The sequence below is a fragment of the Melanotaenia boesemani genome, chromosome 1, assembly GCF_017639745.1.
Source record: "Melanotaenia boesemani isolate fMelBoe1 chromosome 1, fMelBoe1.pri, whole genome shotgun sequence".
Taxonomy (NCBI): Eukaryota; Metazoa; Chordata; class Actinopteri; order Atheriniformes; family Melanotaeniidae; genus Melanotaenia; species Melanotaenia boesemani.
The window spans coordinates 30,033,515-30,049,604 of NC_055682.1; the positions used below are offsets into that span (position 1 = coordinate 30,033,515).

Here is a 16,090-nt window from a genome sequence, read left to right on the forward strand (position 1 = left end):
TGTGTGTGTGCTAGTGTACAGGTCAATGTGTACATGCATCTTTACATGTTTGGATGGCATCCCATTCTCGAGCTAGGAGTTGTTGAAGGTCAATCAGTGTGTGTTGGTCAGTCTAGAATGCATATGCCCAAGCTAATCTCACAAGTGTTTAGTTGTGTCAAGGTCTGGATTCTTGGCTTGGCAGTCTATCTTTTCCACTCCTGAATTAAATTAAATTACTCTGTGATGCCTGGATCCTTGGGGGAGAACATTTTCATCCTAAAAGATGGAGTTAGGTCCCAAATATGGAGATATGGGATCACCGCTGGCTCCAGGATCTCATTCCAATATATCTATTAAGTAAGTGCCACTCAGATGCCAGTCATGCATCTGTGAATGGAACACATCTGGCAGTACTTGAATCTGAAAACAAGGGTAAATACCAACAGGAGATAATTCCAGGGGATTTTGGGACATTTTTGGGGGATGCTACCCACATGTTTAACAGCGTTGCTCTTTCCACAGAAGCACAGACCATATAAGTTATACCTTGTTTTAAAGGTGATTAATCAGACAACACCAGTTTGTATTATTAAAGGGGATAAATAGTTGACAAAACACAAATGTTCTTACTTTTTGTGCTAACATTGGTTTACTTTGGCTACAAGAAATAGAAACCCTCTTCTTCACACGTTGTAAACAAAGGGGCATTTTCTTTAGGAGACCTTATTGTAGTTTACTCGTCATAAATATATAGTGACCTAGAGTGCTTGGGAAGCAAAGCAAATAAATTCATACATCACTGTTTCGGCCTGGCTCCTCCCACACGCTGAGTGTCTAGGAGACTTAGACAAATGGCTGGATTACGAGACATGCAGTGGTGAGAGACAGATTTTGTGCTTCTTTGCAGTGTGGTGGCACTCCTGATTTATCTGCTCAATCTCTGTAGTCGATAGCATGTCCTCTTTTTCTCCACACAGGTGTTGTTAAAAAATGTTGCTCAGTTTTTAGTTCGGTTTGAAAGGCTGCCATAAAGTTGACTGATAATGACCTAAATCCTGGCATTTGTTGCCGTGCTTACTCTATAAATTTGTAGAGATCTTGTATTATATATATATAAAAACATATATATATATATATATATATATATATGGGCTTTGTAGGGCTAAATGTAAATGGTCTGTATTTATATGGCGCTTTTCTGTACCTGGAGTGATACTGAAAAGACTTTATTATACATCACATTCACCCATTCACACACACATTCACACACCGATGGCGGAAGCTGCCATGCAAGGCACTCAACCACAACCTATCAGGAGCAATTTGGGGTTCAGTGTCTTGCTCAGGGACACCTTGTCATGAGCTCGATAGGCTGAGGATCGAACCCTCAGGCTACAAGACGACCACTCTACCCACTGAGCTACACGTTGTTATCATGTTAACGCATTAATTAATTAACGGCGGTAGTTATTTTATTGCGCGTTTGTCTGTGTTCATGCAGCCGGGTGGACACGGGGAGCCATAATTTGTTATTTATTTATTTTTTTTACTTTTTGTACCTGGTCTTCTAATTATTTTTTGTATTAACTGTGTTTGGTGGTCATAGAAATGGTTTTATGGATCTGTTAGCTGAGATTTTGGACTCTCTGTGGATGCCACACATGTTTATAGTTACATCTGCTGACGTGATGTTAGATCCATAAAACCAGATGTTAACCCCTTAACTCCCAGTAGCGGAGGGTGCAGGCACAGGAGGTTAAGCTAAACAGTGAAGCTAAGAATGCAAAGTTAGTGAATTTTTAGGCAAAACATCTGGATTATGAAGCACTAAAGGTGCATGGATGGAAGTTATTGTGCATATTGTGAATATTTCTCTCTCCTTACCATCTAGAATCTGTGAGATTCCAATCCTGCTTTCTGTCTGTTCACCTGATGCTAATATTCATCACAAATTGTTCCTTCTGTGTTTAGATGGAAGCAGCTTCACAGCTTAAAATTCATCCTGCTGACTGTTTATCTTTTAGCTATTAAATCCTGAAAATTCCATCCTTCTTTGTCATAAATATTTGATTTTATATATATATTAAGAAATATTTTAACTGTTGCTGTTTAAAGAGAAAACTGCTGCTAAATCTGTTTATGTGTTTAGTGCAGGGGTCTGCAGCGACATTTTTCCCTCAGCCCAGCTAAATAAAACGTAGTTAGAACCACAAATGTTACGAGATGTTTTAGAAAAAGACAACTTGTAATTTTTGATAAATTTCTACTATAGGAAATTCAGTCAGTTTTGAAGAACCATATTTTTATTTCTGTTTTTTGGGATCTGGGATGTAGATTTTTGTGGAAAATAATGTTTAAAAAAAAAAAAAAAAAAAAAAAAGACCATAGTTTCCAACCTAATGACAAGAAAAATAGATTAAAAAACATATATTACTGGTGGTTTTAGTGCCATTATGTTGTGGAAATTCAATGCAATTATTCCATTAAAACAAGAAAAATAGCTAAAAACCTGCATTTGTTATTATATCTATATTTATAACCATTAGTTAGTTTCTTTTAGAATTTTTAGCCATGCGTTAAGAGCCATTGTGGAAGGTCCAGAGAATCATTTGCTGCTCCAGAGCTGCTGGTTGGAGATCCTCGGTTTAGTGTTTGAAAACCAAAATCTACTGCATTTTATTCATAGCAGTAGTCCCTCATTTATAGGAAAAGAACATTTTTTGCATTACAATGCGATTGATTGCAACATTTCATATATATGTATATGTATGTATATATGTTTTTATATATATATATATGTTTGTGTTTGTGTGTGTGTGCGTGTGTGCATATATGTGTATATGTATATGTCATTGTTTGGCTTTACAGCATTGTTTTTGATCAAAAGGGGGCCCTCCAGAAAAAGTTTGGGAACCACTGAGTTATTGTAAGGAAATCCACCAGAAAACCAATAAGTTTTGTCCAGATAAATGGCCTAAAGGGCAACAAGCAAAGGTGATCAAAGATGAGTTTGGCAGAATTAATTTACACAATAAATAACTAGTATATTTTTGTCCTATTTGTTTAACTGGATACTTTAATTTTAAGCTTTTAGACAATAATCATGTAGAAATAATAATAATAATAAAAAAAATGTTTGAAACCAATCATGCAGGGCTCAATGCGCATAGCTTAACATTTAATAGGGATTTTTTTTCCTCACCAGATAACTAGCAACATGTTATAGTAATAGTATAGTATAGTATGTTATAGCTGAGAATGTTTTGAGGCTAAAGCACTAGCGGAGTCAGCGTTGTTGTGGAGTTTGGTTAACCTGCAGGTTCTTCCTCAAATCTGAAGACACACTTAATCTTGAGACACAGACCAGGTTGGAATATTTTTTGTGTGTGTGTTTGTTTTGTGGCAACAAATTCCACAAACTCACATGTTATCATCTTAACAGTAGCAGAATGCTTATTTGACTAATAACTCTAAATGCATTACTTGAATCACAAAACTAATGTGCAACATTACTGGTTACCACGAGAAAATAATCTGTCACTAATGAAGAACTTCAGGCTACTTCAGATTTAAAGAAGTGTTTGTAGGCTGAGTTCAGCTCCAGAACACCAGAGATGCTGCACCTCCAGCTGCTAGTTTTTGACTCAGGTGCCATTCAAAGGATTATTTATGAAGATGCTGCTGATTATTTAGTAGTTAATATACCACCAATATCATGATAGAGCTCTTTTTCCTTAAGATCATTAATGAACATCCCCACAAGTTGTTGTGCTTTATCTATTGAAGCTTAATTCTTGATTTGATGTTTGTTTGAAAATTCACAGTTAACGAAGGGCATTGAACAGGGTGATCGTTCTGTCTGTTATTGTATTAGCTTGGTCGTTCTTTTTATTCTCCTGTTCTTTGTTTGACTCTTGCTTGTAATATGTTAACCAAAGTTGAATTTTTTCTTAATGTTCACACACTTCTGCTTTATTGACCTTTTTCATATGTTTTTTTTTCATGTTTTTTTCTCTCGCTCACACCCTTTGACCTCAGTTAACTACTTTTGAAATGGATAGAAAAGGCTTTCATTGTGGTTGCTCCATCTGCTGATCTGCAGTGCCAGATGTGGTGCAAAGTAATATGGTATTTGTGCACACTGTGACCAACAGTAGGTATTATATACAGTACATTATCTTAGCTCTCCATCTGTGATGAGGGAAGGCCCATTGCTCCATCTCTGCCTGTCTCACACCTCTGCTGAACTGAGTCACATACTGGAGTGGGAAGGTGTTTTTTTTTTTTTTTTTTTTTCCCATTTTGGGGTTGTTGGGGACCTGGCCAATGTGTCCTCTGCCACACTCTGTTTCTAGCTGTCAGGGGACCCGATTTAACATGACCATAAGGACCTTGAGAGAGATAACAAGCCAACATAATATGGCAGAAATGCAATTAGTCAATAAGATGATAGGCAACAAAGCAGATACTGGCACATGTTTGTACGATAAGGCACCACCTGTTCTCTCATCTTCTACAGTGCTGTTACTTTCTCTATGTCTGTTTTTCTCACTGAAGTCTGTTAGCTGACTTTAGTCAACCCATGATAAGTAGTTCTTGTTCCACGTAGCAGAAAGGTAGAGTTTGTGCTCCATGAAGCTGTAAAGGAATTTGTGGAGCTGTAGAGTTTATACTGAAGCAGCTGAGAAGAGAGGCCAGGAAATATAGATTTGGCTACTTCATGCACACTTCTGATCTTTCAAGCATCAAAGCAAATTTCTTCTGAACTTACTTAAATGAGTGGACCAGTGCAATATCCTTAAATATGTGGGACTGACAGCAGCATTAGAGAGCATCCCCGATGTGGCTAGCAAGGTTACAGTCTTAGGAATCACGCCCAGTCATAGCAATAAAAAGAATTTTAATTAAATGATTATTACACTACTGGTTTAATAAATCCACTTGTATTGCTTTTCTGGTGCTCTTCTTTAAAACCCTCAAAAGCTGAACAGAAATATGGGAAAATGTCACTGTACAGGACCCATATTTTTCTTTTAGATTGCCTCCATATGCATATATATATATATATATATATATATATATATATATATATATATATATATATATATATGCCAAAAAATGTTTCAGGCCAAGCAGCTTTTGTGCTTACCTTTATCAGATACTTATCTTTAATAAGCATTTTCCACTGCAACAGTTAATGCCTCTTTAACATAATGTTGAATAACAGTCCCAGATAAAGCTGTAGAGCCGAATGAAAACTCAAGCCTGTGCTCTTTAGATATGAAACGGTATACTGTTGTAGTAACTATTGGAAAAAGACAACAAATTCTGACCCAAAACCCAATACTACAGATATGTCACTTAACCATATTACAGATACACATACTAGACACATTACACAACCATGATTATTTTATTTATTTATTTTTACCTTGATGCTCACCTAGCACAGCTAGTTGTAATCTTATTGATGGATCTCTTTTAACATTGTTAGGTAAGGTTGACTCCTTTCAGTTGATTTTGCTTCTCGTCTGCCCTCTGTGGGTATTTAGTAAATCCCTCCTGTTTTCTCCTAGCCTAAGGTTGGGGAGATTTTCCTCTACCCTTCTCTACCTCTGATGAAATCTTCTTAGCCTAGGTTTGATAAAACAGCGCACCTCACCTAAATATAGCCACCTGTGACTGCACAGCCCCAGTGTCACTGATTTGCTTGCAGTGTGCCTACTGGCTGTGCCTTGCAAAGACAGCGCTGTTATGACAGTTCATTGGAGCGGGTGACAACAAAAATAGGATTAACCCTTTTTAACCTGATTTTTTTTTTTTTTTTTTCTTCTTCTATACTCTACAAATCTTGCTGCATTTGCCTTGTTTTAAACCATTGGGCTTCTTTATGGACAGTACAGAGGCTGTCTTTCTGTCTTTCTTTCTTTCTTTCTTTCTTTCTTTCTTTGGGATAGAGATGTCCTCACGGTGCGTGTGGCAGGTTTATCACAGATTGCCTCTCTCTGTAGCTTAAGTGCAGCTTATGTATATGAAGTGTTTTATGAATTGTTTTTTTTCTCTCTCTTTCTCCCAAGAGCCTTTTATGCTTAATTTTCATTCATTCCTTAGTATTCATTCATTGGAATATATTTGTGGGCTTAATGAAGCTTTTTCTATGACCATTTCAGTTTAACTGCAATTTAAAGCTGATTCTGTTAAATTGATGGCAACAGTTCACAGATAAAATACAGCTTTACTGACATTTAAATCAGACACAATATAGTAGGTAAATTTTCCTATATAATATTTCACTGCTTTACCTTGCTAGACGTATTAGCCCAACATTTTTACATTCTGAGTAAAAAACTGTGCAGTGCAAACCCTTTCTAACCTATAAGAAGCCGAGGTGACATATTTGTCACATACAGTTAATAAATGGTAGATATACCCCCCCTATCACTCTAAATGTTAATGGGAGTTAAAGATATTTAGGTAAAGAGTTATAGAAACTATACAGAAAATGTTATGCAACAGCTCACTGGCATTATATGTCAAAGTATCTGGGTTTACATTTGTACCCACAACACACCCTAGATGAATACACTTTGTAGTACAGAAATGGATTCATGCCAAATGTAATGGAACCTAATATTTGTGTCCTGTAGACTGGAGTGGTTTTAATTCCAGTTCAGATGGTGACATACAATGAATTCAGTGAAAAATACTTACATAAACACAAACAAACTGATATTTACACACTGCTGCAGTTTGTGCAATGTAAGTGGTTTATTCCAAGCAGTCCTGCGGTGATTAAACTTAGATCATCGGTTTGTGCTGTTAAAATTTAATCCAACTTGAACTAGAATTATCAGGCTCATGGTGAGGCCGTACTTCTGAGCAGGACCCCTGAAAACCAAACCAAGTCTTCAAAGAGAAAATTGAAGCAAACATGTTCAAACACATGCAAACACACAAGCTTGTAATGCACAAAGGAATCATTCAAAAGGGAAACTTATTTTTTTATGCAAAGGCAGTTAAATTGCTATCCTTTAATCACTTTTACAGAGCTTGTGTGTTCATGAATCCTCCCATTCCCATTAAGTCACTGTGGTGCAAAATTAAAGGTGTAGACACTGTTAAATGCTGTTTACCATTGACACCTGACATAAGAGATTACCTGCTTGATATTATTCCATTAGTCTCCCGGTGTGATAGCTTTTGAATAAACTTATCTACAAGTTAAAGGTAAAAAGTGTGCAAACACATGCATGAACAAATACAAACATATCATATGCTCCCAGTTTATACCCTTTATATGCATACCTGCATAGTGTTGTATCCCTTCTGCCTCCTCAATTTAAATATAGGCTACTCTGAAAGGTAAGTGTTTGTCCATCTCAGGATGTTTGTGGAAGCTCTTACAATCCCTCTCAGGTAGCCTGACTCGCAGGGTGAGGAGAATGAGAGAGGCTTATCGTGTAGTCAGATGCACTCTGAGGGTGACAACATGTTCTTGCTGTCCCTGGTCGCCCCACCGGAGAGCAGAGTGGGCTGTAGCGCCATCCCTCTAGGCAGTGAAATGCCAGGGTTTCCTTCATCTGTACAGTGAACTCGCCACTTCATAGCAAGTTAGGTGTGAGCTTGCCTGCTGCTTCTCTTTTTTCCATACGTCCTTGATTTACCTTTTTATATAGGCCTCATTTTCTTAAAGCTGGGCTTTTACACATATTTCTTATACTCTTGTATAAACAAACAAAAAGAGATACCATCAGCGCCATTAATGTCATAGCTGATGAACTTAAAGATATTAGTGCTGTGATATGCAACATAGTGACAATTATGTGTGACATATCTAATATATTAAAAAATCTTAAAAATAAATCAACCTTTGCATTGTTTGCATCTCAAATGCCACATTACATCGTCACATATCCTTGCTCCCATGTGAATTCTTCTTGTTGGGAGGAGGCTGTGGGATGTGGTCCTCATACTGAGCAGGGGTAGGCCAGGAGGGAGACTGTTTGCTTCCCACCTTGGCAAAATGATTGTGTCAGTCAGTGGCATAGCCTACAACCATGATGATAATTTCCCCTATTAGTTGCCACACAGACCGGCCCTTTTCTCTGCACTTTGAGATTAGAGTTGTAAAGATAACAAAATGTCCGTACTCATGGGCCAGAGTTTACCTACAGGTCCGCACATTTTCCCATCACATTTGTTTTTTTATACCCTAACTTTTTCGGGAGTGGCAAACGCCACTTTCTGGCACCGTTTTTTGCATATGCAGCGGTTATAAATGAGACCCCAGAATTATTTACTATATTGTATTTTACCCACAAGAGCCCTACGTGACATATATGTTACATACAGTTTCTGAGACATTTTGCTTCAATTTATGGTATAAACTTTGCTCAAAATCCTGTTGAACACAATCTGATACTTGTCTTCTGCCTCCTAATAGATACCCAGAGGCAGAAAACGATATAATATTTTTAATATATCACATGGTATTAAATGGCAGATATACCCTCCAAAAATGTTAATTTTTTTGTTAATTTTTGTTAAAGGGCCGAATAAAGACTTTATATTTAAAAAATTTGACTTTTCTTACCATTTTTTAATGGGTCGAGTCTTAATGGGTTAAGACAGGTGGTGTCCCCCCCACTGACTCTGTGATTATGGATGCACACAGAAATATGGGATTGTTAAATGTCTTTGAAACGTCCAGTGAGCATCCCATACTCGGCCAGCTGTATTTATAGAACAGCGTTCCTCTATGTCAGGGTTCCACTGCATAATAAAACACAGTAAATGGATCCCTGCTATGTTTAGGTGGTCTGACCTCCATTAGGAGGCGACTACAAGAGTGAAAAGAAGAAATCATGAGGATTTCACTCTACTCATGCATGGGCACACAAAGCATGCTGACACATGAACACAGACATTTATATGTGAGTTAGCAGGTACTCACACACACAAAAACACACCGTCTGCACAAAATACACCATAATTTATATTAATTTAAAGTTTATTACATTTCTGAATTCTTTGATTGGAGTTTCCAATTTGTTACAACCCACTGTAGGGGTATGAGAGGGTGTAACAAAAGAACGTACAAATGGTGGGCAGGTAGTAAAGATAAGTAAAAGGCTGTTTATTATTTTGAACAAAAATGCAGAATAATGGCTCAAGTGGCAACACAAGTGGTGTTGGGGTTAGTGAGACTGCTAAAAGAAATGCAAAACATATAGTTCTAAACAAAAGAAAAAAGAAAAAATCCCACCAGATAAACAAAACACAAAGATACTAGAAAAAAGGTGAACTTAAACTGGCGTATTACTCTTAGCTAACAAACAGTGCAGCAGTTCCAATAAACTAAGAAAGGTATTCTAAACCCAAAACAAATCAGTTTACACATTCTAACTTTACTCTAATCAACACAAAAGCTCAGTCAAAACCGGAAAACAAAAAGAACTTAAAGAGCAGCCAAACGAGCTGAGAACAATCAAAACCAAAATCAAAACCGAGACTGCTTCTTAATCCTAGAACACAAAACACTGTCAGGTTTAACCCTGCTGGAAACACTAATCGTATCCAAAGTTTTACTAACTACAAAAGTTGCCACAAAATAGTCACACAAAATCACACATTCGCCAAGCCACCACTAAACCACCAAGCTGAGGGGGAAACGGTCTTGAAACACACAGCTTCTCCCCCCAGACTGAACACAGCAGTAGTCTTTTATTTCCTGGTGGAGGGTAGCTTGAGTCATGATTCGTTAAATGGCGAGCCAACCAGAGGGAAGGAGGCGAAGGTGTGTAGGGTTTAGTGACTTGGAAATAGGGAACAGGAACTGGCATTTGCGTCCAGGATGAACCTCAGGTGGCAGCAATGAGCGGCTTCCGTAACACAGTTGCTCAATATTGTAATTTATGACCAGATATCAAAAAGACTTGACTGAAATTCTCATCATCAATAACAGAACCTGCTTAACATCTTTGTTTATGCGTGTTAGCAGTGCCATTGTAAATATTTTTCCAATATAATACCTGTTTTGGGGTAGAAAGTACACTGCACAGGGATGTGTCATGAGTCTCCCAGACAGTGTTAAGTAGTGTTGCATTACTAGTAACGCAATACTGTAACGCTGTCACTTTTTTGTCAGTAACCAATACTCTAATGCAGGGGTAGCCAACGTTGGTCCTCGAGGGCACCAATCCGGCAGGTTTTCCAGATTTCCCTGCTCCAGCACACCTGACTCAAATGAAGTAGATCCAACAGCCTATAAGGATCTCCACAATGACTCGTTAGTTTAAGTCAGGTGTGTTGGGGCACGGAATTTGGAAAACCTGCCGGATTGGTGCCCTCGAGGACCAACGTTGGCTACCCCTGCTCTAATGCATTACTCGTTTTAGCAACTCAGTTACCATTACCCTATGGTGTGTTTGTCCATTACTATCTAAATTTAAAAAATCCATTTTGGCCAGTATCAGTAAGCTTCTTCCTGTTTACAGCTGTGATGCAGCACAACATGGGCAGTGTTGCGAAGTCTGCTTGTTGGGTGTATTTTTCTGTGAAGTTGCTCATAAATATCCTCACTCGCAGGTTGAGGCTTGCTCTTCTCTCTTTGTAAAACCCTCCTGATTCACAGCTGTCCACACAGCAATAACCCCTGGATGGGGAACGGAAAAGTGAAAGCAGCAGCCCCTTTTTTCAGGAACTAGTGTCCACATCCCTGTTTCCTTGGTTACGGGGGGCATCAGAGCAAGCACGCCCCTACCTACACACACGCACACAACTTTACTTGACAGAGAGAAAGTGACAACTCCCGTAAATAACTACGGAAATATGTAAATAAAAATATATAATAAAAAATAGGAGAAAGATTGGAGTGCATCTTACTTTGTGTTTGAGTTTGCATCATATTTAGTAAAACACTGTATTTAAGTTATAAGGATATTAATGGGAGCATTTTTAAGAATGTTCTTTTAAAACAGTAACTAAAATGTTACTTTTAACATTAATGCATTGCTTTTGGTTTATTAATAGTAGCTTACACCAGGAAACTAGCGCACCACAAAAATAGTTGGTTTGATTGACTTTTGGGTTGACATTGGTCTTAGGGCAAGAAAATACCTTGTGTTTGCATAGGCAACTGGCTTCATTTAAATGTGTTTTTATTCACATACTTGCTTGTGTATTATGTTTTTTTCCTCTTTTTTTTACATTTATTACACTTGTTGCACTTTAGTCAGGGTTAAAAACTTTTCTATTTGCTGACTATTATCAAAACTACTGTTTAATTCCTCACACTGGAACTTTATTTCTTGTATTTGATCTATTTTATTTTAGATTTTTTCTTTCTGTTTTTATTTAATTTCTTTAATTTCTTTTAAATTTTGTTTTTAATGCACTTGTTATTGCTTTCTGCACCCAGCTGTAATGCTTTTAATGTTTTATGTAAAGCACTTTGAACTGTCTTGTACATTAAATGTGCTATACAAATACATTTGGCTTGCCTTAGTCAGCCGTTATGTTGTTTTTATAGTTCTTTGGAAATAACATTCTATGGTGTGTTTCATTTGATCCAGTTTAACCAAAGATCATTTTGTGTTAATATTACGGTTTTTCAGGTCTGATTCGTTAATCTTTTCAGATGTGTAGGATAGGTAACTGAGTTGAAACAGCTGGTGTAGGTGTGAACTAAACTATTGTGCACTGTTTTAAAGGGGTGGAAGAGGCATCAGAAAACATCCATAATTATTCTAACTCGATAAATCAGCGTAAAATTAAGCTTTTTTTCCATGACCCTCACAGCTGGCAGGTTAACACTTGAGATTATACCGGGGCTGACAGATAATGCCTATGGTGTCCGCCAGTAACTTCTGGGATTACCGCCACAACAGGTACCAACCACTTTACAGACACATCTCCAGTCAGTTGCCTTAATAATAGAGGTGTGGAACACAGCCCACTGGAACACAGGTGACTGTCAGAAAGAGCTTCACAACATGTTTGGGCCTGTCAGACCTGAAGAGCGTCCACCTCCATCATCTGAGCCAACTCACCATCAGGTGGTGATCAGTTGACAGCTCCATCCCTCTCTTCACCTGAGTGTCCAAAACATTTTATTTATTTTATAATAAATTTAAATTTGAGTAAAATGTCAAGTAAAAATATTGAGAAACAAATACCTATTTTAAAACAATTTATAATAAACTGTGAACATTTTATGTAACTCTTTAAGACCCACAGAAGTGCCCCTGACAGGATCATTGTAATGTAATCATGTAATAAACAATGGTGTACGATACAAAGCTTTAGAATACCTTTATACGTGATCCACAAATTTGTCAAATAATGTCCCATACTAGACCTTGTTAACTTGCTAAGAGGTGAACCATCTAGCATTAATAGTATTAAGAAGAATAGCAATATAAAGAGTTTGACATGACATGTGTTTGCATTTCTTACTTTGAAGTTGTACTTGTCCTCTTGGGTTTTCAATGCTACTGTGAACAAGCACAGTGTTGGCAAGGTCTGTCTAAATATAACTACACTTGACATCATGCTGGAACAGTAGATACCCTTTCACTTTGAACAATTCCAATTACTGTCTCTATTTCATCTTTGTGTGTGTGGTATAAACATGAGACTGAGATGACTGTCAATGTATAATGTACGTTTACATTTGCATGAGTATGTGTGAGGTTTCCTTTTAAACTGTAACCCAAACATATTAAAACCCTACTTCATGCACACAACTAAAACAGAAAGAAACAGTAATCCATGACGTGAATCATTAGTGGCTAACGTGTACAGTGTATGTGAAAGTTCTGGTAGTTGAAGATTACTGATTGTATGTCGTGAAGAAATAATAAAAATTGACGAACAAAACAGACATGTAAAAACTGTAGAAGAATAAAGAAAAAGAAAAATCAATAATAAAAACATATTTGACCAGAAATCTTTGTGGAACCGGCTTCATGACTCCATGTATCTGCAGATAAATGCAAACATATAAGTTATTTACTTCAACACCGGGAATGAACCATAAAATCAATACACATCAGTCATACAACACGGACGTGGAACAGCAGTAATTGCTTGCTGTAGTCTAGCGACCATGCAGTGAAAATTGACCTTCTACTTTTCTCCTGGTTGTGTATGTGGTAACATTTTTTTTCTTATGGTCCACTCTTGATATGTGTTTTATACAGAGAACAGATGTTTATGGCCCAGTTAAAGATGAATGGGTAAATCACTCAGGATCACTAGACCAGTGCACAATGTAGAGCTCTGCATAGTGGAGTCTGTGTAGTGTCCAAGATATATCACAAAAAAAGCCAATCTGGATTTGATTACCAAGCCAACAGCGGGTGCAATTTATATCCAAACTCTCAGGCTTGGAAGACAGAGGAGGTCACAGTCTAGTTTGTAATTAACAGTTAACCCTCAATGACCTGTGAGTTGTGATTTCACAGACCAAGCTCAAATTTTGTCAGCTCACATTTCTTCACAGTGGGGTGGATAAGTTATATACTGTACGTTCGTAGATTCTTTATCCTTACTTAACATCATTCACACACTACACTTGCCTCTACGATGCTAAGCAAACAGGAAAGCTTTGGTGAATGAATGAATGAATGTAGCACTCATATACTTCATAACTTCATAAAACTTGAATAATTTTACATAAAAAGTCTGAAAGTCAAGTATGTAATTTAGAAATGGTTACAACAGAATATAATAAATTATGTTCTCCACCACATATTTCCTGCTGTTAAACTACTCAACTGATAGATTAGTAGTTTCATTCATACTAATCTTATCTTGTCTGCATTAGCTTAAGTTTGTATGATGACTATGTTTAAGACAAAGTTGATACAGTTTTTATCCACTGTGGTTTTAAATCATTGAATAGAATGAAAACACATTGTTGCAGGGTGTAAACATTTATACCCTGTCTTAACAGATATATGCATTCATTGGGTATATTGTACATGAATCCATTTGCAGTGAGATCCTTTAGAGAGCACTCCCAAAAATCTGTCTCAGACCAAGAATAATAATTGACAGTCCTGTTGAACTTTGCTGAGCCTTGACTTTAGTATTCATCCTATCTTTATTTTTGTCACGTCTCATTTAATCTAGGTTTTACTGGGATTTGACCATGCTGCTTCTGATGGTTGGCAACCTCATCATCATTCCCGTGGGCATCACGTTCTTCAAAGATGAGCACACGCCTCCTTGGATCGTCTTCAATGTGGTTTCTGACACATTCTTCCTCATGGACCTGGTCCTCAACTTCAGGACAGGTATTGTCAAGGAGGACAACACGGAGATCATCCTCGATCCACAGCAGATAAAGATTAAGTACTTGAGGAGCTGGTTTGTGGTGGACTTCATATCCTCCATCCCTGTGGACTACATCTTCCTCATCGTGGAGACACGTATTGACTCAGATTTCTACAAGACAGCACGAGCTTTGCGAATTGTCCGCTTCACAAAGATCCTCAGCTTGCTGCGACTGCTGCGCCTTTCTAGACTAATTCGCTATATCCACCAGTGGGAAGAGGTAGGAAATATTATCTCAGTTTGTTAAACTTTAGAGCTGTATTGACTGTTGCCGTGGTTCCTGTTTGATGTGTATGTTGTAAACTGTGTTAAGTTGAAACTGAGAAACTGGATTATCATGGTGCAGGTTGGATTTGTATTGAGAGAACAAAAAGAGAAACAACCTAGAAAATCAGTGAGTGCCAATCATGCAGGCATAGTAATTAAACAAGACAATGCATAGGGTTTTCTTCCTAAATATAATAACAATCCAAATGGTATTCCCATCCCGGTGTGCTACTGAAAATATGTTTTCTGTGTACCCTTCTCTTTCCCATCAGGAGGGAAATATGGATAGATGCTGTTTCTGATTGCATCCACTCTTAAAAAGAGTGAAGAGGCGCTTTTGCTGCACAGAAGTCACCAATAGGTTGATGAAACTGGGACGTTGATTAGCATTTTCTCTCTGTATGCCCATTCAGAGAGCAGTGGGACCACAGTGCCCAGGGAGGCAAAGCTGCAGTACAAGCATGATTATAATTACAGCAATAATTAGAAATGTTCCTATTGCTCTCACTGGATTGGTCTGGTTATTTATTTTCAGAGGTAAAAAGGTGCAAAATGAGGCATCACAATTGCTGCTTGGAGTAAAAAAGGAAGACTGTCTACTAGAAGATTATATGTGACATAGAAGGCAATAAAGTGAGGTCATACTCACTGAGGTCATTTTTCAAGGCTGAGTGATGCAAACAATTATAGAGTTGAGAGATTTGTCACCTGCATTTGCCAGTCATAAAGCAAAGAAAATTAAAGCCACAAAAAGTGATGAAGCCCCTCGCCCCTCTGGCACCGGTTCAGTCTATGTCGGCACCACGTCCCCTGGTGACCTCTCTGCCACAGTCTTTTAGCTCCCACCTGCATCCACACATGTGCTCATGCAGGTGCATGCTGCATTACCTGCCATAGCCAATGCATTACCTCAGTTTTTGTGTAGGCCATTGTGTAGGGTAGGGGGGGGGGGGGGGGGGGGGGGGGGGGGGGGGTTCAGGATGGAATTGGACTGTGTGTAAGAGTTAGTGGATACCATGGTTGATGGCAAAACATCCATCTTTCACCAATGATGGATGCACACTCCTTTGAGAAAGTTTTTTTAAAAAAAAATTTGATCATACATGCCTCTAGAGTGTATGGACCAATTTTGAGATCAGTACAATAAAATCTGTAGGAGGAGTTCACTAAAATGCCCAAACACCAAAAAATCATGACAAATGTGCTTGAGCCTAAATTGAAAATAAGTTATTTTTGTTTTGTTGTAATATTTTCACAACATTTATTGAGCTCCGGTTTTACTCATGGCCTTCCTCAGGTCATTTTTTTTATTGAAACAAGCTAAGGGAAACAAAACAAAAATTTCAGCTTGAGTCAGTGGTTTTGCATTTTTTCTTTGGAACATCACTGATTACAATACATTTATTTTATTAACAGAAAAAAACACAAGTACCCTCTGTAATTTTTTAACTTCTTATTCTTCCCATACAATGCATCATGTTCCTATTTATGTAATCAATCT

At 37.7% G+C, this 16,090-nt stretch overlaps 1 protein-coding gene across 1 annotated transcript in view; it reads left to right on the plus strand.

The window, feature by feature from the left end:
- The window catches only part of hcn4 (hyperpolarization activated cyclic nucleotide-gated potassium channel 4), a 104,283-nt gene that overhangs the window by 11,656 nt on the left and 76,537 nt on the right, over positions 1 to 16,090 (plus strand). Inside the window, exon 2 of the mRNA XM_041991875.1 lies at positions 14,119 to 14,542. Within this exon, the coding sequence (XP_041847809.1) occupies positions 14,119 to 14,542 (424 nt within the window). The remainder of the gene's footprint in view (positions 1 to 14,118; positions 14,543 to 16,090) is intronic.